General features: G+C 39.1%; 1 protein-coding gene across 1 annotated transcript in view; it reads right to left on the minus strand.

Annotated features, from left to right (window-relative positions):
* csmd3b (CUB and Sushi multiple domains 3b) overlaps positions 1–27,335 on the minus strand; it is a 575,187-nt gene that overhangs the window by 142,569 nt on the left and 405,283 nt on the right. Inside the window, 8 exon segments of the mRNA XM_037535436.1 lie at positions 8,801–8,917; positions 9,501–9,695; positions 10,281–10,468; positions 14,985–15,123; positions 16,397–16,588; positions 16,866–17,068; positions 18,255–18,381; positions 22,900–23,091. Of these exon segments, the coding sequence (XP_037391333.1) occupies positions 8,801–8,917; positions 9,501–9,695; positions 10,281–10,468; positions 14,985–15,123; positions 16,397–16,588; positions 16,866–17,068; positions 18,255–18,381; positions 22,900–23,091 (1,353 nt within the window).

Below are 27,335 nucleotides of genomic sequence, written 5' to 3' on the forward strand. Positions count from 1 at the left end.
CTTTTTCAAACCTGTAGTCCACCCTCTTTATGTGCTTGCTTGTTTTGTGGCATTCTGCATTTATACTATGCAAGACAGTTCTTCAATACATAACATTTAAGATGTTCTTAAATATACGATGGAAAAAAATCCATACATTATAAAGCCTGTTAGATGTCTGTACCAGAACGATGGAACGGGAACTCACAATTCAAGGTATACCACACATCATTTACACAAATTAGTGGCTTGTGCATGTCTGGTTACCAGTGCTCTTTGCTGATACTGATCTTTATTGATTATGTGACCGATAGCAGCAGCAGGATGATTCTGAAGCTATGGAAACATCTTAAATGGTTAAATGTCTAAAAGTTATTAATGCTGTTTATCTATACATTTGAGTTTTAAACTCAACATTCAGAATGACTAAAGGAGTAAAGGAGCAATTGTAACAATCACTGAAAAGATTGATAAATGAATGCAAACGGCAATTACAAACAAGCTTTCCACCATAAATACATAAAAATTTCATAAAAAAGAAACATGATTAATGAACAGACACTGTGACAAATTCATTTTTGACCACAAAGTAGATGAGCTAATATCAGTATTGTTTATTTTTGTTTATTTTTAGTTGGTACACTGTAACTTCTAAACCTCCCATGTGGAGGATGTACTTTAGACTGGCTAGCTCATACTGTGAGTTGTTTATATCATGTTATTTTATACCATGCTTATGTAACTTTTACATTATAGAAACCAAGTGTGACTTATACACATTAACAAGTAGTTATAAACCTCTTGCTCAGTAATCAGAAAACACTAGAAAATCAATTTAAAAAGTTACTTTTATGCAAAATTAGTCTTTAGGGTTAATCTTGAAAATGATCTATGCACCTATCGTTAAAATTTACTTTGCTATATAAGAAAGCAAAAGCATATTCTACTTCAACTTTTTTAATTACATTACAACTCAGTGGATGGTGCTTGGCCTTGCAGCAGGTAAAGACCTGAAATATATTGCTAAGGTCACTTTTTCAGAGACAAAAAGTAGAATGTCTCTGACCAGCCATGTCAGTTATTTGAGCTGAATCCTACTGAGCATGCATTTCACTTACTAAAGACAAGGCTGAAGTGAAAACCACTGAAAACAAGCAAGACTTTGAAATGGCTGCATTACATGGCTGGTACCAGTGACTTCAGGCAGTCACTGATAGCAAATGATTTGCAATCAAGTATTATAAACCTGACAACTTTACTTAAGATTCTCTTCATTTCTCCAGTTTTTCAGAAGAGAGAAATTGTGAGCCCATGTATACATCCCTTTATTTCTATATAATTAATTCAATATGTCTTCAAATTGAAGCTGACATTGTACATTCACAGGACTGCATGCACAGTGGCTGCTTTGTATTCACACCCCACCCAAAGCTGCTACTTATATTCGCTACTTATAAGAAAGCGCATAGCTCCACATTCTCTTCATATCTCTCACTAATGGAATGCAACAAGAGTGAATTGAGTTTATTAGCCATTCTTCCCTGCTGAATCATTAGATTCATGCCTACAAGAAAACAGCATAACCAATGCTGATTCATTTCCTCAAGGACAATGGTCCATATGAAGTCATATGAAGGAAAATTCAACTAGGTCAGATGAAGCTTTCTCCACCTCAATGGACTACGATGGCACTGCATTTCTGAATGTTAGTCAGAGCCAAGGAACAAAAAAAGACCTCTCAGCCGCACCAGTGTAGCACAAAGCAAAAACCACTCTTCTGTGGAGTCTCTCCAGGCATAGAGCAGATAAAAACAGGCAAAGCGGAGACTATTTTCCTCTTTTCTCCCCAACAGCCTTCACTTTATATGTGAAATAGGTCTGTGTGGGATGGATGTTTATTCTCAGTCTGTTAAAAGTCCACACGAGTTCATGATTGACATGAGACTTCTGCCATAAGGGAATGATAAAGTGAGCTAAAAATATCCAGGAAACATTAATAGGATTATGAAGGATACCAGAACGATTGAAGTTGCAGGAGGCTTGAAGGAGTATGGAAGCCTTATACTAATGTATAAAGGAAAGGCTTTTTTGTGTTTCATCATCTTTGGCTTGACTGGCTGCAACTAGATGAAGATAGACAAAGATAAGTCTATTTTTCTCTTAGACACTGAGCTGTAGATGATGGAAAAACTTTACATCAGGCATTAATCGCTACTAACTGACATTTACAGGGGCGGGGAAAGTTATGAGTGCTTGTCTGGAAAATGTCAGAAACTAAAAGCATCCATTAACACCGCTGGAAAAGCGAGTTTGAGATATGACGGAAGAGTAGAGCGCACAGGAATCCATTCTTATGCAAAGAGCAGAGCATATATTTAAGAACAGTGTAGGCTAATGCCTAATTAAGTATTGCACTTGGCCTAAAGGACAGTAAGACAAGCTAACACTTTAATTAACATAGCAAAAATCAAACTAAGAGCGCAGGCAAAGGTCCTTAACATGCCGCATTAATTTCACCTGGTGAAACGTGATGGTGTTTTACTAAACTAATGTTTACCATCTTAAGCAGTGAGAGCAGCATTCAGCTCAATCCTCTGAACAACAATTAAAGCCCTTTGAGTGTACATGTAAGGCCTGCAGCAAGCTGGATGAAAAACACTAGTGGCTGATGTAACTCTAATTTAGCGACTGAACGTTGCTGGTGCTTGTGTGCAATATTTAACAGTGAGAGATCATTACACTCACTCCCCACTGGCCATGACTGAGGATGGAGTTCACGTCGACTCTCTGGGACCCGAGAGGTGGAGGGGGGGAAGATGGAATGATGGGGCTGTAGGGGAGGGGGGAGCTCTGTACTGAATAATGCATCTCTTAGACCAAACCTGTCATTGTCTGAAATATTGCTGCTATCATTCTTTCTGACAGAATAATGAAACATAAAAAAGGCTGTGGAACGCTGCATTTTTAACGGCAGAGCTGTAGCACTGCACATTGCTGATGAAACCAAGAGTGGCGCAGGGGAAGCTTGCCATGTGCATGTTTTGAAGAGGCGGGTGGAGGCCTGCAGTCGTGAGAGCCATGATTTGTAGATGTGTAAAGACATCTGGTTCCACAGAGTTGCTCTGAGGCCACTGGAGAGTGTGTGATTACAGGTGAGTGGTGAGTATCTGGTACTTAGAGAACTACCGCCATTCTGACAACACTACTGTGTTTAAAAAAAAAAAGCCCCAAATCAGTGAGGATTGCTTTCACAACATCTCCAGCTACTCAGGTTCAAACTGTGAGTCAATACTGTGCCACTAATACCATCAAAAATAAATTCAGGTCATCTCAAACTTATAAGGCAGCTGCAAAGCCTTTTGAGTGAACTCAACTTAATTTGCCTCTCTTTTACTTTATTTTTAGAAAGAAGGCATAATGTCTTTACAGCAAGGTGTACAGTGTGGGCATAAAACATGCATCATGATGACTCACATCTCACTTATCTTTGCAGAAAACCACCTGGACAATCCCTAATCCTTTTGCGATAACATTCTTCAGACAAACAAGTCCAAAGTGTCACTTTTTAGGACAACTCAGGTCCCTTTACATAACTGGAACATCATACCAACACGCAAACGGGAAGGTGGGGTGTTTTGCTGCCTCAGAACCTGGAAAACTTGCTATTATTGAACAAACCATAAATTCTTTTACTGCTTCCAGCTAATGTACACAGTAATGCTTTGTTGATCTCTATAGTTCACAGTAAGGCATACTGACAGGTCTGAATGACCTTACTGAAGACCTGGATGTGGTTTGAATGGATCGACAGAGGTTTGGAGGATTTATTTGTAAGGCTATCGACTTTGTGTTTGTCAACAGCGTTAGGTGCGTAACTCATGTGCTAACATAAAGCGATGAGATTTGGACGCCAAACATGTTTTTGCTGATTGACTACACCTGGTTTTAAGTGGAAAATTGTGTAAATGTGATTTTTGCCAAACCATTAGTTTAAGGAGAGTGTCTGCTCAACTGTCCATGAGCCAAAGCTGAGGCATAATCAGGTTATGCAGCAAGACGATCATCCAAAACAAAAAAACAAAACTACATAATGGCTGAAAAAACAAAATAATGTTTCAAAGTGGCCTTGTGGAAGTCCTGTCTTTTGAGTCTAATAGAGATTCTGTGGCAGGGCCTCAAAACAGCAGTAAATGCTTGAAAACCTACTGATATATCTAAATTACAGCAGTTCTGCAAAGAAAGAAAAGTGGGCTTGAATTCCCTCACAACAATATAAAAGACTTTAAATGATAGGAAGTGTTATTCCAGTCACAATTTTGTATTCAGTGTTTTTTTAAATATATTTTTGAATCATACGAAAATAACTGGGTTTAACTGAATCTTATTGAAACTTGAGATTTCGTGAGGCACTGTACTGTTTCCTAAAGAATCGTAATCAAGATCAGATATTCATACCCCTTCATAGTTCTTGGCCCAGTTTGTGCATCAGCCAATCGAACTGTTTAGCTAAGGAGCCACCCATGCGTTCTGTTGACCACCCCCAGAGAATGAGAGAAAGCTATTTTCAAAGTGAGTCCTAAACTGAAATACTTTGGGTAAGATGATGTGCTTCAACGCTGGTCTTTATATCCGACAACCTAAAGCCGTTCTGACACACCGCTAAGGTTTTCATCTCTGCACAGTTATATGCGCTCAGGCCTGGCTTTGTTCTAGAAGACACATTAAGCCCTTAATCGCTCCCTCGCTCACCCTAGATGTTTGACAGTACTTCAGGTGCATGATAATACACAGCCCCTCCCCAGCAGGAGTCCACCATGCAAAGCTTAGTGACAGAGGCACCTACTAGCCTAGCTAGCTCTCTCTCTACTGTATTTCTCTCTCTTTTTTTCTTTCTTACAACACAGATAGAGACAACACAACTGTACACTCTCAGAAGAAAGTTACTAAGCCATCACTGGGGCGATACCCTCAAAGGCACACCTTCAGTATATTTAGTTAGGGGACATATAGAACATAACTGTACCATATTCTACTGAATGTATATATTTTTTAAGTTGCATTGAATACCCATGCCCTATCTTTTCTCCAGCCTTGTATTATATTGTTCTGTTTTAAAACATTAGGTTATGAAAAGGTACAAGAATACTAGGTGTGTACCTTCCCTCTGGCAAAAACTTACTAAAGGTACACTGTAGTACCTTAGAAGGTACACTTACATTACATTTTACAGACACACACAGATACACACACAGTACCTGTTTTTCTGACAGTGTATTGATCGATTGACTGAGTTAAAAAAAACAGTATTGAAACAACTCAGCCCAACAGTAACGTTTTATTAAATGTAGGAAAAAAAATTCCAGTGAGATGTTGCCTGCTGTTTTTTAATGGCAAACATATATGCATTTCATTCTTCCTTGTTTGGCCTAAGATCAGTTGCTGCTAATAGCAGAAAATGTAGTGACAGAGGGAAATACAGGACTTTCTGCTCGTATCCACGACCCGTATTACCTGAGTTGCAAATCCAATGAAATTACTGAAGCATGTCTCTCTCGCTGTCTCTGTGTTCCCCATTAGGCCTCCAACTTAAAACTAGAGCACATACAGTGCCTGTGTTTCCTCACTCTATTTTGGTCCCTATTGATCTTTTGTTCAGATATGTTATTCGTATTCCCATGGGGAAAAACAAGCTTTACCATGGTCTAGATCCCTCAGTTTGACTAAAAGCGGGACCTAGAATGTCATCCTAACTCATTAAACTTGACAGCTATCAGAAAATCCTTGGAGCAAGTGTATTACAAAACAATACCCTGACGCACACCAATGCCTTTGGGTGCTGACTCCGTAAAAAACTAAAACACTGCCTCAGTGTATATAATAGATACAACCTAAGAACTATGATTTCTCATTGGATGTGTCAAAAAAATTCAATTGGAATACACACTGGGCCAGTTTGCGTTTTAGGCTAAGCTACATATGAAATCTGTCTACATATAAAACGCATTTCAAGAGAGAACTTCTTTCAAAAATTGATCATGATTTACTACCCTTGATTTTTTAACACAGTGGTTGTTGAAAAGGATTTTAGTGCAAATGGAGTGCAAATTAGGTGATATGTGGAAATAACATTGCTGCTGTCATAAAATGAGCTTACATGTGGCTTTACTCTGTACATCAATATACTGAGCAAAAGTCTGAGATCACTTTTATTTCATTTGGAGTCAATGACCATGAAGTGCAAGTTACACATTTTCAGAAGAAGAGAAAATAGACAAAAAAGAAGAAAATGTGCAAATCAAACAAAGAAGCTGCTGGGGTTCTAAGAAAAAAGGACTGACTACCCCAGAGTCCAGAGCTTAACATCACTAAATGTTTTTAAGCTTACCTCATATTCAGTCCAATCAATTTCTAAGTGCAACCAATTTCTAAGACTGAACTTTGGAGGAGTGAAAAGATATCATAGCAGATTTCTTTCAAAAGCTGAAAAAATCCCCTGAAAAGAACGGATGACGATATTACAGGAAGCTGAACGAAAGGAAAAGAGTGGGCACACTAAATGCTGCAAAATTTGACATTCTGTTTACTTGTTCTTTCATTATATTTCTATTAACTATCTGTCTCCTGTTTGCTTCCTGAAAACATGAATAACTTGTACTAAATAGCTGTTCATACTGGAAATTACATAAACAAAGTATGGTCTCTGAGTACTATATCTTAATGGAATGAGACTTTATTCCAAGTAATTTAGAACTGTTTCTATTGGTTCATTCATCATGGCATTGCCACACAGCTGGCATTTTCAAATAGTGCAAATAAAGTTAGGTTGGATATATATTTTACACAGTGATCAGTCAATGATCACAGGTTTAAACATACAGTCCATAAACAACAGGTGTGTCATATAACCAGCATGTGAGTAAAGGATATGTTTCAGAAGGCTAGCAGACACCTCAGGCAGTGACTGCACATTTTTCACTCTTCACACTCGATCGCAAAGCCATCAGCCTTTCACCTTCACTTTGCACTCATCACATCTTCATTTCAAATGACATCAGTCTTGTTTAGAGCCTTCCATCCCACAGAGTCCTCCATTAGTCTGTGAATAGTCCAATGGCCAGAAAGAGACCTGTGGGGAGCCATCACATGCGGCCCACGCAGTCGTAAATGATGCCTGAGCGGAGGATCTGGAATACCCATAACAGCTTATGAAAACAGATAGTGATGTTGAGGGAGTTCTTTCGTTTGGACCCCTTGAGATACCCTAAGAGTGAAAAAACTCCTGAGAACAGCGGCAGCCTTTGTGCAAGGTTTGGGGGACAAAGCTGCTTTTTAGCAGGATGTGTAGAGGCCTAGGCACTGAGTACAGTATAGAGGGCTGATTGACATGACTGGGTCACAGGGAAAAGATATTGGGAGTAATCCCTAAGTCCAACTTCTATCTGTTAGCACTGCATGACGAGCGCTAAACTCTTTCCAGCAGCTGTGATCCTACACTGATAGACAGTTTGGAAGTACTTGGACTGGCTTCAAGGAACACAAACTAAAGATACTGGGTCAGTAGAACATGAAAAGCAATTTTGAGGCATGGCTTATCTTAAAGTTTCTGCCTTAGTCGGTTGTTTCCTTGCCAGCTTTACCTATGGTTTGGGTACTGCGGTTTTCAGATTGAAGTTCTGGAGCGGTGTTTTAAGACCACATCCATAGTAAAATGCTGTAAAACTTAACCTAACCCCTAGATATCAGGGAAAGACTGACCACAGTAAGGGAGTGGGGGACAGCGCATGAGTCCTGAGCCCTGCCACCTGGGTGCTGCCACACATCTCAGAGGTCAGTTTCTCCCCACTGTCTTTAGGCAGTTTTGCCTGGGCTAGGGGTTCTGGCCCCTCCTTCCTGCTGGTTCTCACAGCTGTCACTGGGGCTCTGGGGACTGCTGCATGCCACAGTCAGTATCTGGCCTCACTAATACTCTTGTGGCTGAATGCAGTCAGCAAAATACGTGAACCATATAAACATTGTCGTGGAAGAACTACTTCTTTATGGCCATGGTTTGTGTTCATGGTCAGTTTTTAAAAATGACAAAAAACTAAAAAAAAAAAAACATGGCTAAAAAAAACTACATTCTTCTATCACTTGTATCATAAGACATGCGTCAGTCCTCTTAAAAGAACCAGAAAGGCATTTCAGACAGATCAGGATGAAGCAAGAACGATGGGAATACGGAAGGCATTTTAAACAGGTCACTGATGTGTCACTGCCATCATTATTCTCTGGAGTAATAATGAATTGTTCTAATTGCAGCGTGCATGCTGATGGGTGAAAGTTTAGTTAGGCCAGACGGAGTGTCACTGGAATGTTGAGCGCAGTTTACACTTTCAGCCCATTAAATATTAATACTGTGGAGAAGCCTTCAGCTCCAGCAATGCACCCAGCATGCTTTTCAACTTTTCAAGTGTAAGACAGAAAATTGGCAGCTAGTTGCTAAGTTACCACTGAGCACCTCCTTTCTTGGAAACGATAAATCCATGAGCCCAAATGAATGCAGAAAGAGAGGGTGTGTAATCCACACAGGAATTTCTACCCTGCTTACTTGGAACAGAGAGGATTTTGTATGGTTGAATGAAAGAATGTGAAGGTGCACTTATTTTGACTGCTCAACCAACACCAAACATGAAACTGACAAGACAATGTTGCACTTTCAATGACGACTTGACCTCCCTGCATCAGAAAGAATTTAAAAATCCATGTGCTTGTGAATAGTACATCATGTTATATAATCAGAGGAATGGAATTTTAATTCAAATTAAGAGGTGCAATCTCTTACCGAACTCCCTGGGCACAGAGATGGAGTATACACAGCTGTGGCCTGCGGTGTAGTTTCTGGGGAAATTTGGGGACAGAACAGTTCCTTCTGTTCCTGTAGAGCGGCTGCCACAAGGTGCTGCACACACAAACACATGGAACACATGGATAACTCAGGAGCACACACATAAAGTAATTCATTGAATGTGTTCAGTAGAACAGAACTATATTTGCCTCTGGCATAGTATCCAATATCCATTCAATGCGATCAAAGGATGGCATGAGGTACACTAAGCCGCTTATGCTCCTGGGTCATATGGAGAACTGGAGCCTATCCCAGCGTTCACTGGGCAGAGGACTACATGACAACATAACTGTTCTTATTTATTTTCAGTGCACTGTGTAGCTGGCAAGGTGCTGTATGTATACATGATGAGGAATATCTTTTTCCTACCCGGTCTTAGTAACATAGAAAGTGCTTGCATGGCTTTCTAGAGTAGACTACACAAAAGACATTTAACATACTGGAATTTAAAAAGTGCTGGGGCCAAATTTGGGCATTTCAAAAAGTAGTCAAAGTATGTTCCCAATATTGAAAGCACTCCAGTGTATATTAAACCTCTTGACTTGACTCAAAAATTAACATATGGCACAGCATTCACATAACAGCCCTAGAAATGTCACTTTTCTTTTTAAAATAACTTTCTTCTCTTGGTGTTTACCTTGACAGCTGGGTAAGACCCTGTTCCAGCCGGGTCTGCCATCATCTCCCATTATGCAGGTGAGAGTGGAGTACCCCTGGAGCACGTAGCCTGCTTCACAGTAGAACGTCACCGTGGAGCCCAACTTATAGTCGCTGCCAAGCCGTGTGCCATTCATTACGTTGCCTGGATCAAAGCATGACTCCCTCAGTTTGGCTTCATGGGAAAAAGAGAAGAAAGGAGCAAAGATGACACAGAGTAGATAATAAGAGACTGGGCTAAAGACTGCAAATATTACTTAATAATTATTGCTAGCTAACCACAAATGTATACTTTTTTCATCAAGGAACTCAGCTGATGAGTTTTCCAAAGACTTCTGAAAATTGACAACTTGAATTCTATAACATTAAAGCATTCTTTTTCTAACATCTAATCTCTGGCAAATCTGTAACATACAGCTGATTTTGTCTCCCTGTTCTTATTTAAAAGAATAACAAATACCTGATGGCTTAAAATATGCTAATAAAACAAGTCAATGGGCACCTTCCCATTGGCTTGAGTCAAACAGTTTTCTCTTTTTATCTAAGTACAGGGAAATTACTGGAAATCGCTGACTGGAAGAATATATATTCTTTAAGTCCCTATTTTTTAAGTTAAATATCAAATTCACTATATAAATAGATGAAATATAATCTCAGATATATCCATCCCTGTCCATAATGTGACTGATGAAAGACTTTCATCTTAGTGAATGAACTGTCATTCGTAAACTTAAATGTCAGCCACCTTTCAATAGCATACCTTTGTACTCCAGGTGAAAGCCGGTGTAGCTGACAGAGCCGTCACTGCGGAAGGCCAGATGCATGGTGTTGGAGCTGCTCTCGATCCGCTCAGGAAGTTTGCTGTCCTGGAAGCTGCCTATCAGAGGGCTGTTGCTGTCCGGCCCATCGTAGATGTATAAGAAGTCGTAGTTGGGCTCAATGCTGAAGCTGGAGAGAGGTGAAAAGATGAGACCGAGAAAGATCAAAGAGCAGTCTCCAATATCCACTCAATGCGATCAAAGGATGGCATGATGTACCCTAGCTCACAAAAAAAGCACAAGGACTGAGACGGCCTTTTAGAGCAGGTGTACGGCGGGTAGACAGACAGACTGCTCAGAAAAAGTACAGACATTTGTAAGTCATCTGAGAAAAGTTCATTGATTTTTTTTGCTATTTCATGGGATGTACATGGGCTGACTTTGAAGGTTTTTAATATGGTGGTCACAGTTGTTTGGCGTAGCTCTCTCAGATCTGCTCCCTTTCTAGCTGTGCTTTATGTACATTCGACCTGAAGCTCTGTTCACCTTCTTTTAGCCTCTGTGGGTGTGGGCTGCTAATACAGAATGTATAAGCACCCAGGAGTGAGCGGAAAGAGGTGCATTCCCACACATCTATGCTAAAGAAAAAAACTCTCAACCACAATAGGCGCTATCTAAAGCTTTGCCATGCTCTTGGGTCTCAGAGACAGAGATAAACATTCGCACCTTTTCATCTTCAATAAGGTGTGACGGTAAGGTCTCCCCATCAGCGGAGTCATTTGCATGAGATGGATTGTGACTGCATCAGATTTACTTTCCTTTTCTCCCCATTATGCTGCGAGAGAATGCTAAGTGTGCTCGACACACTCCACTGCCTTAGAATCTATCGCTCAGGGCTCACTGGGAGATAATAGAAATCCAAACATGGGAATTTGAGCAAAATTCTTTACACTACATTAAAAAAGTAATTAATTTTTGATAACCAGATGTGTTGGAAGTTTTTCCCCCAACACTGCCTAGCCTCTGGAACTGTCAATCAGCAAACAATTAGCTTTGTAATAATTGGATTGGGTGCTAGCACAGATAATGCTAATGCTAAATAGAGACGACAGAGAGATAGCAGGTTTGTAGCGTTATAATATTCCGGGTCATTTTTATTAGTATTGTTCATTTTCTGTTTTCACCAGGGACATATTTAATATTGTGGTCTTTTTTAAAGGAGAATGATGCCAGTAATGGACTGTGTAATGAAACTGCCTGAGACGGAACTGATTGAGAGCCATTCATTAGAAACCTGTTTGAAATGCTGCCTTACTGACTGAACTCCAATAGGTTTTTTCTCCCATATGAGCAAAATTGAAATATCAACTAGGCTACTAATGCCAAACCTGGGTAATGATGCTACTTTCTGAGCTAGAGTGTGCTTTATTGTCTGGCTTGTTTGTGGTGTATAATTTTCATTATTAAGTTTTAACAATTAACGTTTAAGGCTTCAGAGAGAGGAACTTAAATGCAACAAACCCTAGCATCTGTATTACATCAGCAGTACATACTCATGGAAGTGGAGCTTAGAATAAATTAAATGTGCAGCATATTTTAAACCAATACACTTTTTGTCAATTTTAACGAATGTCTCATCATTGTCCACTAGCGTGTGTTCTGTGCGCGCTGCAAAAAAATCTGGTGTTTATGCACAGCTCTGGTTCTTTAAATGGGAAATAAAGAAAGTGTCTTGGACCAGGACACACAAACACTATTCCAGCCAATCAGCAACATGGGGCATTCATGCTTGTGCACAGAACAGTAGGAAAGGGTGGGACTACATGCTGAACTCCATCAAGAAGGAGTGATGGCTGAAAAACAGCCAGAGAGGAGAAGATCTGAAGGACAAGGATTAAGAATGAAGTTCTTAGATTCACCAAAGGTGTTTCAATGGTGGTGGTGGGACAAGAGTTGGCAAGGCTTAAGTTGGCTGAAGCTGGCCTCCTATTGAGATTTTCCCATTCCACCTTAAATCGTTGAGCAAAGCCAGAATGGGACTGCTGCACGATTTGAGAAGATAAGGCACCTGAATAAAGCCTAACTTCACCATTTAAGGCAGAGCAGAAAAAATCCAAATAGAAACTGGTGAAAAAAGAAACTGACTTCAGCTTTACTGAGAGTTTAAAATCATGAAAAGGGATGAGGAGGTTGCTCTGCTTCTTGATAGGTGGGTAACTTTAACTTTTTTTGGTGTTTCACAGAACAAATAGGTTGATAATGTTTTGTTCCACTTGCTAATGTTTGTGATAGCAACTGGTTAACAGCAGCAATTGTAGCAACAATTTGCTAATCCACAACCAACAAAAGGTTAGTTACATTACTTGCTATGTTGTTATTCGCTCTAACATTATGTCATGGTTTATGTCCGTACAACGTTTGCAACAATGGGTTTTATGGCCAGGAAATAAAGAGTTTGCTAGCCCTAGTGTTGTTCGTCAACATACACAATATGCTACTTGTAAAAGTTTTCCACAGTATAGAATCTAGCTCAGCAGACCAGTCTCTGTGTGCAGCATGTTGGGGAGGTCCTTAAGAGAGCTATTAGAGTTAACATAGAGGAGGTTAGCACATTCGTCACACATCCTGATGTCTGACACTGCTCCATCTTAACCTTACATCAACACTGCCTAGAAAGAGATCCCCTATTGTGTCGCAGGACTCACTATGCAGAGGTTAAATGAAAAATGAACACAATTAGCAATACTATTTGACTGAGAAGCACATATATCAACTCCTCTTTTTTATTAATTAGTCACATCACTCAGCGCTGAGACACTAAGCTACACCTTAAAGTGAGACTGAGGGAAGGAGAAAAAAAAGTTCATTACCGGCAAAATGAGCAAAGAGTTCCAGCTGGGCTCATTATCTCCCTCGGACATGAAATGCATTTTAATTTGACAGTGATAGCCCTCGCTATTACATAATTACTCTACACATCTAAGGCTGATGGAAAAGGGAAACTATTGCTCTTCATATCAAACCCAACATATCATTCTATCAACAAAATTACCAAATGAACTTGTCTTTGTATGGGATGTCTTGTGTTTGGAACAAGGTAAGAGGCAGTTTTAAATGTCATGCCTAAGAGCTGTTCTTACCAAAATGATTTTTTTTCAATCATGCAGCTCCTATTTGGACAAATTATCAAACCACAGGGACACTGAAGTTGATTATTCCTTTAGATTAGAATGTTACAGTGGTGTCAATGCTGACTAAATTGTAAATACATTAATTAATGAGGAAATAGACATTACAAATAGACAAGTGAGGTTCCAACTGATAGAATGATAGAACAGAATGCTGTTTCCTACCATTTGAAAACCAAAAACAAATGCAAAAAAAGGTCATTTTACTTGGTCTAGCTTTTGCTACAAAAGCTAAAATGAGCTGTGCCAAATTGTCCTTCAAATGTTTTCTTCAGCAGTAAGACATAAATGGTCTAGAAACATTTTTCATGGGTGCCGTGGCAGAATGTTTATCCTAGGATGATTAGGTTTATCTTTTTAAATTTCCTGTGTCGATCTTCATCTTTGTACATCTCAGCTCTCTGATTTTTGTTTAGTTATGTCATTTTCATTGGGCAAAAGTTGTGCCTGTGGTTAGGGGATGCATGCTTCATAGTGAAGAGTGCTGCAGTATCGGTTGTGTTTGTGTGAATTTAGCATTCTGGTTGACTGTTATTGTTTTGTATCACCTTAATGAAGTGCTAGAATTGGTACGGCGATGCCTACACTAATGTCAGGAACAGACAACAGGCTGACATTCTGACACAGCAGGATATCAGTGCTGTTGGAAATTGCATGTACCAAGGTTGTCTATACACTTTTTCCACATGTCTACCCAAATTTTTGTTTCTGCCTATGATAGTGCCATAGAAAATGTTTTTTGGCAAGCTATGTCATATTATCAGCATCTCACTATGATGGACACTGTGGTACAAGGTCTACTTCATTTCATTTCAGAAAATGTCATGATACAACCTAATGTCAGAAATCAATGTCACCTGCAAAGATGTTATGTCATTGATGCTGGCAAATGCAACCTTTATGACAAATGGCACATAAGTGTTTCTAAATGTTCATGTAAGTCTATGTCAATTGTTACAAAGGGCTTATGTAGGTGTCATGAAGGCTTATGAACACTGGCCTACAGTAAAGTGTTACCAAGCAATCGTCAATTGTACTGACATGATAAGAATAAACATTGAACATATTTACAGCACTAAACATATTTAAACCCTATACATAATTGCATAAATCATCTTATATTTGCCATGGAGGGAAGAGGGGGTGGTTTCCAGGCATATTTAACCTGATATGCTGACATAAATAGTTATGTATAGTGTTTTAAATGCGTTTAGTGCTGTAAATATGTTCAATGTTTATTCTTATCATGTCAGGACAATGTCATTTATTTCATAAAACATCTTATGTCAGGTTGCGAGAACTGACATAAGCACTTAATAAATGTTCAAGTAGTGCTTCATAAACACATTATTCAGTGCTTATGAATGCGTCATAAAGCCCTTATGTAGGTAGCCTTCAAATAAAATGTTACCAAATATACACTATGTTAAAAGTTTTATTCTCCTTTTTCTACAAAGTTGCTATTCATGAAATATGAGGTTTTCTCACTGTGGCACCAAACTGTTAAAGAGTATTTACCTAATGAATGCCAGGGAAAGGACGTAGTCAGAGTTCACAGATATGAGCCAATCACAATCCTTGCTGTGAGGATAGGGATGAGGGTAGTTGGGTGAGAGGATAAAGCCAGAGGAGCCGGTCAGGTTCCCACCACAAGGAGCTGTGAAAACACAGAGGAGTTATATCAAGAGCATGTGGGTATGTGTAACACACAAAGGGTCTTACTCATTAAAACACACAGCTGAACCAGCTGTGTGCTCTAGGAGCCTGGTGCAAAAGAAATAGAATGGAAGTGTGCAAAGCTGAAATCAAATCTCTCCTGCTACTGAACCTGTACAGCTCTCATAGTCCTACTGAACAGTGTGATAGGAAGAAAGAGAAATGGGGGGATGGGAGTAGTCAGAGAGTCATATATAGAGAGAGAGGATAATTAGCTGCGCACACATGAAAGGAAACTGCAAAATGTGGCTCCTCCACATTTTTCTGCTTGCTACTGAAGTATCTTTGAACATAGAAAGGCAATCCAAATCTGGTAATTTGATATTCATTAATTTTAGCACAACTTTCACATCGTCAGGATGATGGGGGCTGCCTGAATGACTCTTCGGCTCAAGTGCTGCTTGGCTTTCTCAACTCTTGAGAATCTTCGACAAAAATGCAAATTACCCCACTGGAGGATACCCATGCAGGGTAGACACTTAAAACTAAATGTAATTTTCAGCAGAACATATTTAAAGTCATTCTGAGCAATGCTTAGTATGACTAAACACACCACTCTTGAAGAATCACCTGTAAAGCACCTTAAACACTTCAAGTTAGGTATGTCCTTTCTTGAAAATGCCTCTTGTAAAAAATGTTGTGAAATCTGTAGCACTCTTAAAATAATGACATAAATACTCCTAAAAATAAAGCCATAATGAGCTCGTTGAAGCATTCCTATAGAATAACCTTTCAATGGATTGTCCTGAAAAAAACAACACATTTTTAAGGAGATACATGAATGGGAAGAATATTTTTAACCCCTTAGACATAGACAATGGCCATAAAATGAAAACTGAGCTTGCTTAGTTGAACTGTACTTGTCTTTAATAACACTGATGTACATTTTTTTTGATGGAAATGTATATAATTTGCAAAACTGGAGACACTAGCTTTGCATCTTTCTTGGTAAGAATTTTAACTTTTATAAAAGCATTTTTATTGAGTTTTAATGCTGTTTTTATTATACACTTTTGTAGTGTCCATTTTATCTCAGTATGGCCTTATTTTTTCATCCCTGACTGCAATTTACATTGTATTCACTATGTACACCCATGTACTTGTACAGCACCTTTTTTGGACATTGTCTACTAGATTCCAAACTAAGAATAATTTAGGCACCTTGATGTTTAACAGTGTACACATGTACTTTATTAGCACATTTAAATAATCACCTATACAAACAGGTGGGCTGGGCTGCCAGTAGTAACGGTTTTCCACCTGAATACAGGTAATCTTCATTTCACCCTGGAGCTCATATCCTGGGTCACACTGAAAGGTAACAGTGTCACCAGGCTCTCTTCCATCTCCGTTGCGGCTGCCGTTCATGGGCACTCCCGGATCCCTGCAGGCAGTGGCCACTGAGCCTGTCAATTATAAACACAGCCAATTAACACAGAGCCGATCCACTCCATCAAGACTGGGCAAAATGAGATGTCGTTCAAAATGAGCCCAAAGATACTACAAGAAGCCAAACTGTCAATTAGGGCACTGAAGCACTCCAGTCATGTCTACCAGTTTAAGGGGATGAAGCCTGCTAATAATACATTACTACAGAGAAATTAGATACTGGCCAAGGCCAATGTTATTAAACCTGCCAATCAAAACTGAACACCTGAGAGCTACTGGAGTGACAGGACTCACTGGAAAACTCGATGGCAAAGCCAGACTTGCTGATGTAGAAGTCAGTCTCAAACTGGACGGTCACCAGGTTGAGGGTGCTGTGGATGCCCTCTGGCAGCAGAGAGCCGCTCACTTCCCTCAGAGACATTTCATTCTCAGGAGGGCCATCCCACACCTTCAGGATGTCATGTGATGCCTCCGTATCAAAGGCCAGAAACTGCAAACTGTTGTAAGAGTGTGACAATTAGACAAGGAAGTAATTTCTATATCTACAAAGTAACATTTTGTTGCTGGAATAAGAAAATCTATGAAATATGTGAAGAGTGTCTGAAATAGTATCTTTATATTAAAGCAAAGAAATGTTCTTAACCTTCATTAATGTGAGGTTTTATTCCAAGTAATTTTGGACCATTTCTACTGGTCCATTCATCATGAGCTATTCAAACAATGTAATGGGCAGCTGGTATTTTAAATTGTACCACAAAAAGATAAAAATAGCAAACAAAATATGAGTTACTTTTTTTTTGAGAGTGATGATTTTAATTCAAACTTTACAACTATGTGAACTATATCATCCAGGTTAGGTGAAACACACCATCAACAGCAGAGAGTTTTGCACATAGAAATGGCCCAATCTAAAATACTGCTGTTCCCTATAAAATTTCAAATTAATAGAGCACCAAGCAATACTATGTCTCTCCAAGACTATGTCTATCCTTACACTGAATTATTTTATGTTTCAAGTCACACAGCTTTCAAAAGAGTAAAAGAAAGGCCTTCTACAAACACAACATGTAAGATCAGAATTCTAGCCATAGCCCAGACACAACAGACAAAAGTACCCTCATATTATGCTATCGCCAACATTGAGCCCCGGGGTGCAATAATTGCGTGATACTATTGCATCGGCTGCCTGTGCTGAAGCTCTTCATAATAATTCCACAAAATGGTCTGAATGAGACATCAGTGGGCAGATGAAAAAGTAATGAATGAATATCTGATTTCACAAAGGCTGTTGCTGCCATAAGAGCTTGCAGAAGGACAAATTATCTCGCCTTCAAGGTTGCAGTGCGTTTGGCTTCGTGCAGCTGTAACGACTGGATCTATGAACAGCATTTTAGGCCTCATAATGGCCTGAGCTTTTCAGGCATCAGTGATGCCTCACAAATGGAAAACAGAGAGATTTGTGAGGTTGACATTAACTCCCGTGATGCTCCCTTGTCCCCATATAGATGAGATATTGATGCTAATCTTTGGTCTGTAAGTGGCACATTAATAGTTAAAGACTACTCGTTTCAAGCCACAGCCACTTCTGTGGTTTGGAGTCAACAGGGTTTTTTAAGTATTGATTCTGAAGGTGTGAAGTGGTGCAGCATGTCTCTACATGCGTGGGGGAATGCTATTCAGCACCTGACGATATTGCCTGAGTCCACCTCGATGACCCATGTGCAGCGTAGGTTGTTGTCATATGGGAATGGGTAACCAGGGGACAGAATCCGTCCGGACGATTCCCCTTTAAAACGTCCCCCGCATTCAGCTAGAGAAAGAGAAGCAGAGACAGAGGAGGAAAGGAAAGAAAGAGAACAAGAGAATTCAGAAGAAGAAAGCAGGGGGGAAATAAAAGACAGTGAGATAAGAGATCAAACATCTGTGATCTTTTTTTCTGTTTAAGTCCCACATTCACGCAAACACATCACGCCTCCTGAAACTGTGCTCAACTCCTCTGAAATAATTAGGGGCGGCTGGAAAACAAATAACACAATTGGAGCAGCAGAATTCAAGGCAGCGTGAATCACCCGCCTTAATCAATATATCCCCGTGAGAGTATGTGCAGACTTCAGTCAGCAACCGAGGCACACGCCCTCTCTCTCTTTCTCTATCTCTTCCTCTGCACACCAGTAGCTCGTACCAGGCCACACGATTTGTCTGCTCTGAGTATCAGCATCAAATCAAATCGATGTGCCCTGACAAAAGCCATGAAAGCGGCACGTTCAACTCCAGCACTTACTTTTAAACTTTCACAAGTAGTTTAACCCTTAAAGTCTAGAACTGTAGTTGTGTGTTGTATTATGTAAATGTAAAAACATAACTACAAGAGTTTCCAGTAATTTTGCTAACAGTCTCATGTTCAGAAATGAGTTAGTTTCCCTGGCAGATTGATGTTAATGTTGTACAAAGCCTTCACTGTGTTAGTACATGGCATGATAGGCTCATTCAAGTGTTACTTATGGCATATTCTCCAACATCTCTTTGCTAATTAAAACCTATTGTTGGTATATAACAACATTTCATTTTCTCACTCTTTTGTGGTTGTTACCAACTTAAAGTCAAACACATTGCAAGTATCTAGATGTGCTTGAGTTTTAAAATAAAAACTTACACCTGAATGCAGTTTTAAATCAGATCGCCGTGGCTTATAGAAAAGAAAAAAAGACACAGTAAAAACATTTTTTGCTGTTCATGTAAATTATGCAGAGTGATTTATTTTCCAAGTAATTTTGGAACATTTCTACTGGTCCAATTACCATGAAATTTTCACACAATCTGGTACAGTCCACATTTTTAACAATGGCAGTATTTCCTTCAGCACATCCCTACATTCCTGACAAAAGACATTGTAAAAGGAGTCGTATGTTGGCAATGTAGCATTAGCAGTTAATGATAAAGTTATAGTAAACTAAACAGGAGCCATTGTGTTCGATGGTAAAGCAGTTAAGTGCAGCTCCACCCTCCTTCTGGGGGCTTGTCATTTCCGCATACAGCAGGTGATTGCGTAGCCTGAGGATTTGACTTTTTTTTTATTTTGTTTTGGGCAACATTTTGGGTACCAAACATTTTGTCTGTCTGGATCTTTATTTGCCATTGTTTTTCAAACATCAGCATTTATTGGCTAACAGAAACCCTGGTAATTACATAGTAACAAAGAAGCAAAATAAATGATATTTACCTTTAGTTTACATTATGTATCAATTAGCTTCATTTTGCACTCTTAAAAATACAGGCTATTAAATAGTTCTTGGCTTGGGAGTACAGTTCTAGTGTAGTCTTTAAACAGTCTAGTTTAGTCTTTAAACTTTAAAATATCCTTCACACTCACATATCATTTAGGGTTCTTTAAAATACTGTCCATTAAAAGGTTCTTTAGGAAACCATGGTCGTCGCTCCAAAGAATGCTTTATTATTAAGAGAAACATGGAAAAATATCTACAAAACAAGACTGTATGCACAATAATAACTTCTCATTAAATAAATTAAATGTGGTTCAATTTCTCTTCTTCTGTTTACCAACACAAATACACTGCTTATTTCAAAGACCTACATGTGAGAAACCATATTTAATATTGGATTCTAACGGGCGTTCTGGTTATCACCAGTGACAAGTGCAACTAGCAAGGTCTAAGCTAAGTAGTTTAATAAGAAACTTTGATGGACTCTTTGTCTCCCGCCCCACCTTTAATTACTCCTCTTTACACTCTCTCTCTTACAGTGCATGGTTTCTGGATAGGAGCTCTTTCAGTAGGTGGGTGTCATTTGATAATGAAGCCCACATCAGCATTTTCTTTCAATAAGCCTGATTTGCATAAGCCATCTACATGACAAACAATGGACGCACAGTTCAATGAAGCCTGAATAACGGGGTTCAGATCACGACTTGATTAATCTGAACATTAGAGTGGTTTTTAGACACCAGTGCTGGAGCAGCCTCCCTCTAAACCAACACGTGGCCACGCTCATCGCTCATCACGGCAGCTGCTCAATCACACGTCAGTGAACGTTCACGAGCACTCAATCACCCCTGATTGGCCACTCAGAGGTGTTGAAAATCTCAGCAATGGGCTGGAGACCTGATGGAGATTTCAGTTTGAGGCTCAGACAATCCTGTGTTTTCCCAACTCAATTATCACAGCATGACAGGATGAGCTGTGTAAGGGTGGAGATGCTGACTGGATGTGTGACCGCTGATCTAGTACGATCTCACTCCTTAACCTATTTCACTCTGTTTGTGAAATGGGAGGCAATTTTTTTCTTTTATATTACTACTTAGGAAAAGGAGTGTTTTAGAGGCATACTCACTGTGTCATCCACACCTCACACCAGTGGATGTGGATAAAAAAATGATTAAATATTTTATCTGCAATAAAAAAGGTGGCAGGAGAATGATAAGTCCTCCCATCTCCTTGCAAAAGGTCACATCAAATGACCCGCAGTTTTTCTAAAGTCTAAGGAAATAAAGTAGCCCCCATATTATTAAGCATCCATTATTAATGTGGGTAGATAAGTCTCAAAATATTCATCTGAAAACTTCCAGCTTGGTCCAGTGCGCCATCCATTTGGAGGCTGAAATAGTGCACTTCATTTACATGAGTAGGAACAAACATTACTCCGGTTCTGTCCTGTTTTCACAAGAATCCATTGTGGACCAGACAGAAGAGTCCATGTGCTGCTATCGGTTACATCTATGAATGGCCTAGGGAAGGGATTCGGATGAGAGCTTTGCAGCTAATCGCTCCTCATTAAAACCAAATCTAACACTGAGCAAATCTGATCTTGGGTCAGTGGGCATACCAATATCTGACTCTTCCGAGGCCAATTCTTCCTAATTACCATCCATCAGGAAAATGAAGGAAGTAATAGCTGCACACGGCCCTGCCTCAACCCCTGTGAGCCTGGTGCAGTGAGGAATTGCCTTCATAACTTGCTCGGGACCCCCAAATTAGCTCTAGCGTTGCATTCAGAGAGTGCTTAACAATTTGAAATATCTAACACGCAGCACAATATTGAACTTTTTAGCAGTATGATATTATTAGTGACAAATGTGATGTCTGGCTATACTGAATGTGCAAATATAAAACACAAGTACACTTCATAACAGCTGAGAAATGATGCGCTAATTTGTTGTTAACTATATACTGCAACTTTTATGTCAAATGTAAGATCTAACAGTGGAAAACAATATCACATCATGTCAAGAGGATAACAGGGTACTTAAACAGAATTCCTCAGTAATGTGTTGTTATTTATGGTGAAAGATTTTACACTACCTGAAAAATTATAACCATACTCTCCCTTATGAAAAAGTACACCTAAGTTTGCTTAAATAGTTATATATTAAAGTTATGTTATTTTGGGACCACTAATTTGTACTAAATCACTACTAATGAGTACTTGATATAGAGTATAAGTCATGCATGCTGCCTTACATGGAGTATGGAAATTGAGTGACTGTGTATGCTCTGAATATGTTAAGTAGAATCATTACTGATGGAGAGAACACTTCTGAATTGGTTCTCATTACATGAAACGGTTCAGGTCAAGTTTATTAAACCTTTCATCAGTTTTCTTGAGTAATACCTGGGTGACATGTTTCTGAAAAACCAGAGCAAAAGTACTGACAGTGACTGAGAAGTAAAATTAATGATGGCTCAACCATACAAACTAAAAATTAGGCATGCACTGATACAAAAAGTGTTTAGGGTAATACAATAATTAACAGCTTATCGGCTGACATCATGACCCAATAAATGTGATTTTATTTGCATTTTAAAATTTAAACAGTATAATTCATATATGATGTAAGACAGCCCAACTTTAAAAATGAATCACTGATTAATTGCACATGGCCATGACACGGCTAAGTCGAACAATTACCTTTACATTATTTTATGTAAGTGTTCTACAATATTTAGCAGATAGTCTTGTCTAGAATAAGAATCATAACAGCAAGTGATTGTAATGCAGGGAGCCTTGCCCAAAGACTCTTGTGGCATTCTATTTTAATATAGCAGTCAGTGTGTTTCACATATACAGTTGTTGTGCCTTTCTTGGATGGTGAATCAAACCCTGATCACTAGTGTGTGAGGTGGTGGCGTTATGCTATCGACACGTGTTAATTTAATAAATTCCCAAAGCTACGTATTCATAATTCCAAAATCTGATAGTATTTTTTTTTCTTTTGTAGGCAAATAATACATCAGCCTTTGGTGTGTTGTTGACCCCTACTTAAAGAAAATAAACTTGACCATACCTATTGGACTATATACTGTATACTGCTTACCAATGCAGGATGGAAGAGGGTTGTCCCATGCACGTCTCTCTCCAGTCATACATTTGAGTACACTGCTGCCATGCAGTGTGTAGCCAGGGTTGCACTTGTAGGTGATGGTGCTTCCAGAGAAGTGGCCCTGGTCATTCACCTTGAAGCCAAACTGGGGCACACCAGGATCCTCACAGTGAGACAGCTCAAAACCTAAAGAGACAGAATGGAAGTTACACTGCGTTAAAATATCCAGCACACTATGTTATGTCTTGTTATTGGGAATTCTATATAATACTTTTATATCTCTAATCATTGGCAGAGTGGGTAACTGGGGATTCGAGAGAATTCCTGGTGGGCTTGTTATAAGTAAACCCATACTTTTAAGCAAATGAACACAAAGACAAATTGTAAACTATACAACCAAGTCGATTTTGGTAGTAAATTAGAGGTTAAACTACTAAATCAGTTCTACAGTGTGCCTACTTTCAGCACTGCTTACCAATGTATCACTTTTCGTACGTCATCGATCATATGAAGACAGGAATAATATCATAATCATACAGGTATTGGCAGATATTTAGTTTAAAAATAATGTCTGCATTGGTCAGATGTTTAAATTTGAGCAATATTTCAAACTGATATTTGGTGATGTATTAACTATACTCTGAAAGAGGAGTGTGCTTGACTGATGCACAGGCTACTGTGCTAAAAAGACCACAAAATGAATCCTTTTCCTGCATCTGTAGCCCTCTACAAATAAGCATTATATTTCTCTGTAATGCTTATTCTGTTAGCTCTAGTCTCAATTTTTACATTTAATAAATTATATCTTTGCACTGGCACCATTATCGGCCAATTTGTACATGAAGAATAATGGATACTGCCATCAGCACACAACTGTTGATGCATCCCTAATTTTTCTTTTCTTTGGTTAGTATAGTGTAGGGGGTAATACTGCTGCCCTCAATTCAGCAGCAGACTGGGGTCCAACTCCCTGCCTGGGCAATACATGCTATACCAATAAGTGCCCTGGACAAGACGCCTAATGCTACCTTTGCCTACCTTGGTGACATGACTAAACAGTAACTAGCTATGGATAAGACCATTTGCCAAATACCATCCATGATAGATGGCAATGTGTTGTGTGTGAATTGCAGAGAAAATACAGTTAGTTGTAAGTCCAAGTCTGAAAGTCAGGCCCACTCTAGCCCTGCCTTTAATAAACATCATAAACATTATAGTTCTCTGTTACTCCATTTAATGGGTAGGTCCCAACTGTAAACAACTGCTATACTCTCCCTTTTTGGTTTGTTGTTGTTAATCAATGGAATTTGTTGGTATGTTCCATTACGCTATGTGACGTCAGCGCTGAAGAAGTCAAGTCATTAGCGCGATCATTACATGCAAGAATTTGTGCTGGGATCTCACTGTGTTGTGCAGGCAGCAACGATCCCTTGCTAAGCAGGCAGAACAATTAAGATTAAGTGCCTGGTTAATGGAACTGCAACCAGAACAGCACAGGCCCACTTGCTGTGCAACACTTCCTATTAACTTCCATAATCATTACTGTTGTCGTACTCTCATCATGTCAATATGGCGCAAATGGCAAGAAAATCAGCCAAAACACAATTCTTTTGCTTTGCTCTTCATAAATCCAATAACATAATAATCACACTTGCTAATGATTCTTATATACTGATCTTTTGGAGGTCTAAACAAACTCTTATCAAGTGACATGCAATTACTGCATCATGCAACAGTGAGCCAGCAAGGTATCACTTAACTGACTGCACATTATAATGGACCCCTTGAAGCCGCCGGACACCTGAACCTGGGATGGATAGCCTCTACCTATTATGCAGCATGTGGACTATGGTTAGCCATGACAGCCTCCTGCTTCCAGCAGCCTAAACTGCTGCTTTCTGTCTCCTAGTCTTGATTACAAGTTGATTACAGGTCATTGTCTCATGGCACTTTCCCAGGTAGCACAAAAGACTTGACTACATAAAAGAAGCCATTTTAATCCATTTTCATTCAGTACCTTGTCCTCATTTGGTGGCTAAATTACAGCTTCTGGGTGAGCGGTGGTAGCCTCACCTTCTCGCAGTTTTCTCTGACCTTTATTATGCACTCAAATGGCTAATCCTGCAGGTGGAATGGAATCGCAGACAGACAGGGATTTAGTCGATTTTAAATGAGATAGCTCACCAGCAGGTTAATGCCTTCTCCCCCACTGGAACTAAAACCCTGCCGAATCCCACATGGTGGACACAATAGTATTAAACCCGACCGAACGCAGACCGGATGCTTGCTCAACTGCCTTTGTGTGGAAGAAGGCAAGGTCAGTGAAGAGAGCAGCCTGTTCTCCCAGTCCACTCGTTCATAATCCCTCTGAGCTGGCTAAAGCTTCATGTGTTTCAAGTGTCCTCTTGCTTTTCTGTAACTTTCCTGTGTGGGGCTTTATATGAATTGCATGCTGTTCATGAAAGAAGGGTCAAATGTTATTATTAATGCCCTGGTAGTTCCTATTAAAAAAAAAATTCAGCTCAAGATACAATTATATACTGCAGAATAAAATGCCATCTTGGCAAGTAAACTTATGTTGAATCTCTTCTTATATATGTAATATTTCTTATGTTGAGATTGTTGTAAGCTTATTTAATCTATTTGTAGAGATTTTTTTTTATCAAGTATAATTACTGGCAGATAATTTCTCTTGCTTCAAGCACACTCCTAAAAGAGAGGCAAAATGCTCTGCCAGTATAGTGAGATAATTTTAGTTGACTAAATTACTTAAAAACATGTATAAAATGGTAAAATATGTTAAATAAGCTTATAATGGGCTTAGAACAATCTCAAAATGATCAAAATGATTATTTTACATGTCAAAACACCATTTGTGCAGTGTATTTAAGACATTTTTCTGTGAAACTTGTGTATCTAACTTACCTCATTATTTGTAAGTCGCTTTGGATAAAAGTATCTGCTAAATGTAACTGTAAATGTAATGTATCTCACATAGGTTGTTTGTGTATGCTGGCATAAGCACAAGATACACTACTAAATTAATTAAGTCAACTCAAATGACTCCAGGAAATGGCTTTGTTTATGACATTTTGAGTAAACTCACCTACTTACTACTAACTGAGTACTGCAATTATCTTAGGTATACAGTAGCCAAGCAAATACATGCTCAACAGAAATGAGTCCATATTTATCAGACATCTAAGAAAAAAACATCCTGGTCTGGGATCAGCTCAGTCCTATATAGCGTGCAGCATAAAGCAGGGCTATACTATAAAAGTTTTAACCTGTTTTAACCTTGAGTTGCCCCTTCTAACAAATTTACGCATCCTGAAACCGATTTGCTAGGATGCAAGCTCAGTTGGAAGCATTTGATGCTGTGAATGATCTGGTAGTATGGGACCAGAAACAAGTCAATCTTTAGTCTTATGATGTAGCTCTAAAGTGATTGGCCTTCTGACACTGTCAAATGCTGATTTTTACAATCGAAAGCATTCAAGAGCCCTGTAGCGTGATATGGTTAGTGTTATAACTCAACAAGGGATTCAGCAAAAAGGTAAAGAGATATGTACACACGCTGCATGAACAGATGAGACAGAGAAGCTGCTTTCTGAGCATATGCAAATAAGAGCTTTTATAATGTTCATAATGCGTGGACGCAGATGTCAAGGCACTCTCTTAATAATTTCAAGTCATCTGTCAGTTTGCAGTAAGATATTTCTCCAGCTGTCACTATAGAATAGAATGATATCAGCATTTCTAAACCACATATTCTGCCCCTAGTTTGCCTGTTTGCTATGATTTTCATGTATCCACAAAGCCACAAACATGCCCGGTCCAGTTCAGCTTTGTATCACGTGATAACAGTGAGATCTAGGATTTTGAGGGCTTTGTAGACAAGGAATTATGTGACGCACGCTGTTTTCTAAATCTGTTAGGATTTGTGTAGTTGTGTAGCAGTGCATGGCTTAAGTGAAGCCTAACCCAACATGCGTCAGAGCCGTCACAATTAATCGATTCAGGAGGGCATAGCAGTTATTTTTTTCTTCCTTCTTTTCTTCTCCAGTAACATTTTCTCAGCAGGTTTCAAATATAACAGCACAAACAGCAGGTCTGTTCAGACAAAATCCAAATCACACGTTTTTAGGCCTGTTTGTGTTTTACTGCTTCATAACAGTAGCTTCCAAACATTGTAGATTATAATTTACATGTAGGTTACGTTGCTACAGTGAGAGTGTGAAAGTTTACACATCTTAACGTGTAAAAAAACAGCGGAGACGGAGATTTGAGTCTAGCCCAGCCTTGGTGAACTGAAAAATGTATTTAAACGGTGGTGTATCTGTTCAATCGACTAAAAAATATTTCAGAAATGTCTTGAGTGTGAATCGGCCTTTACATGCATTTTAACTGTGTGACCTTCATTATACATC

This window comes from Pygocentrus nattereri, chromosome 27 (genome assembly GCF_015220715.1).
Source record: "Pygocentrus nattereri isolate fPygNat1 chromosome 27, fPygNat1.pri, whole genome shotgun sequence".
Taxonomy (NCBI): Eukaryota; Metazoa; Chordata; class Actinopteri; order Characiformes; family Serrasalmidae; genus Pygocentrus; species Pygocentrus nattereri.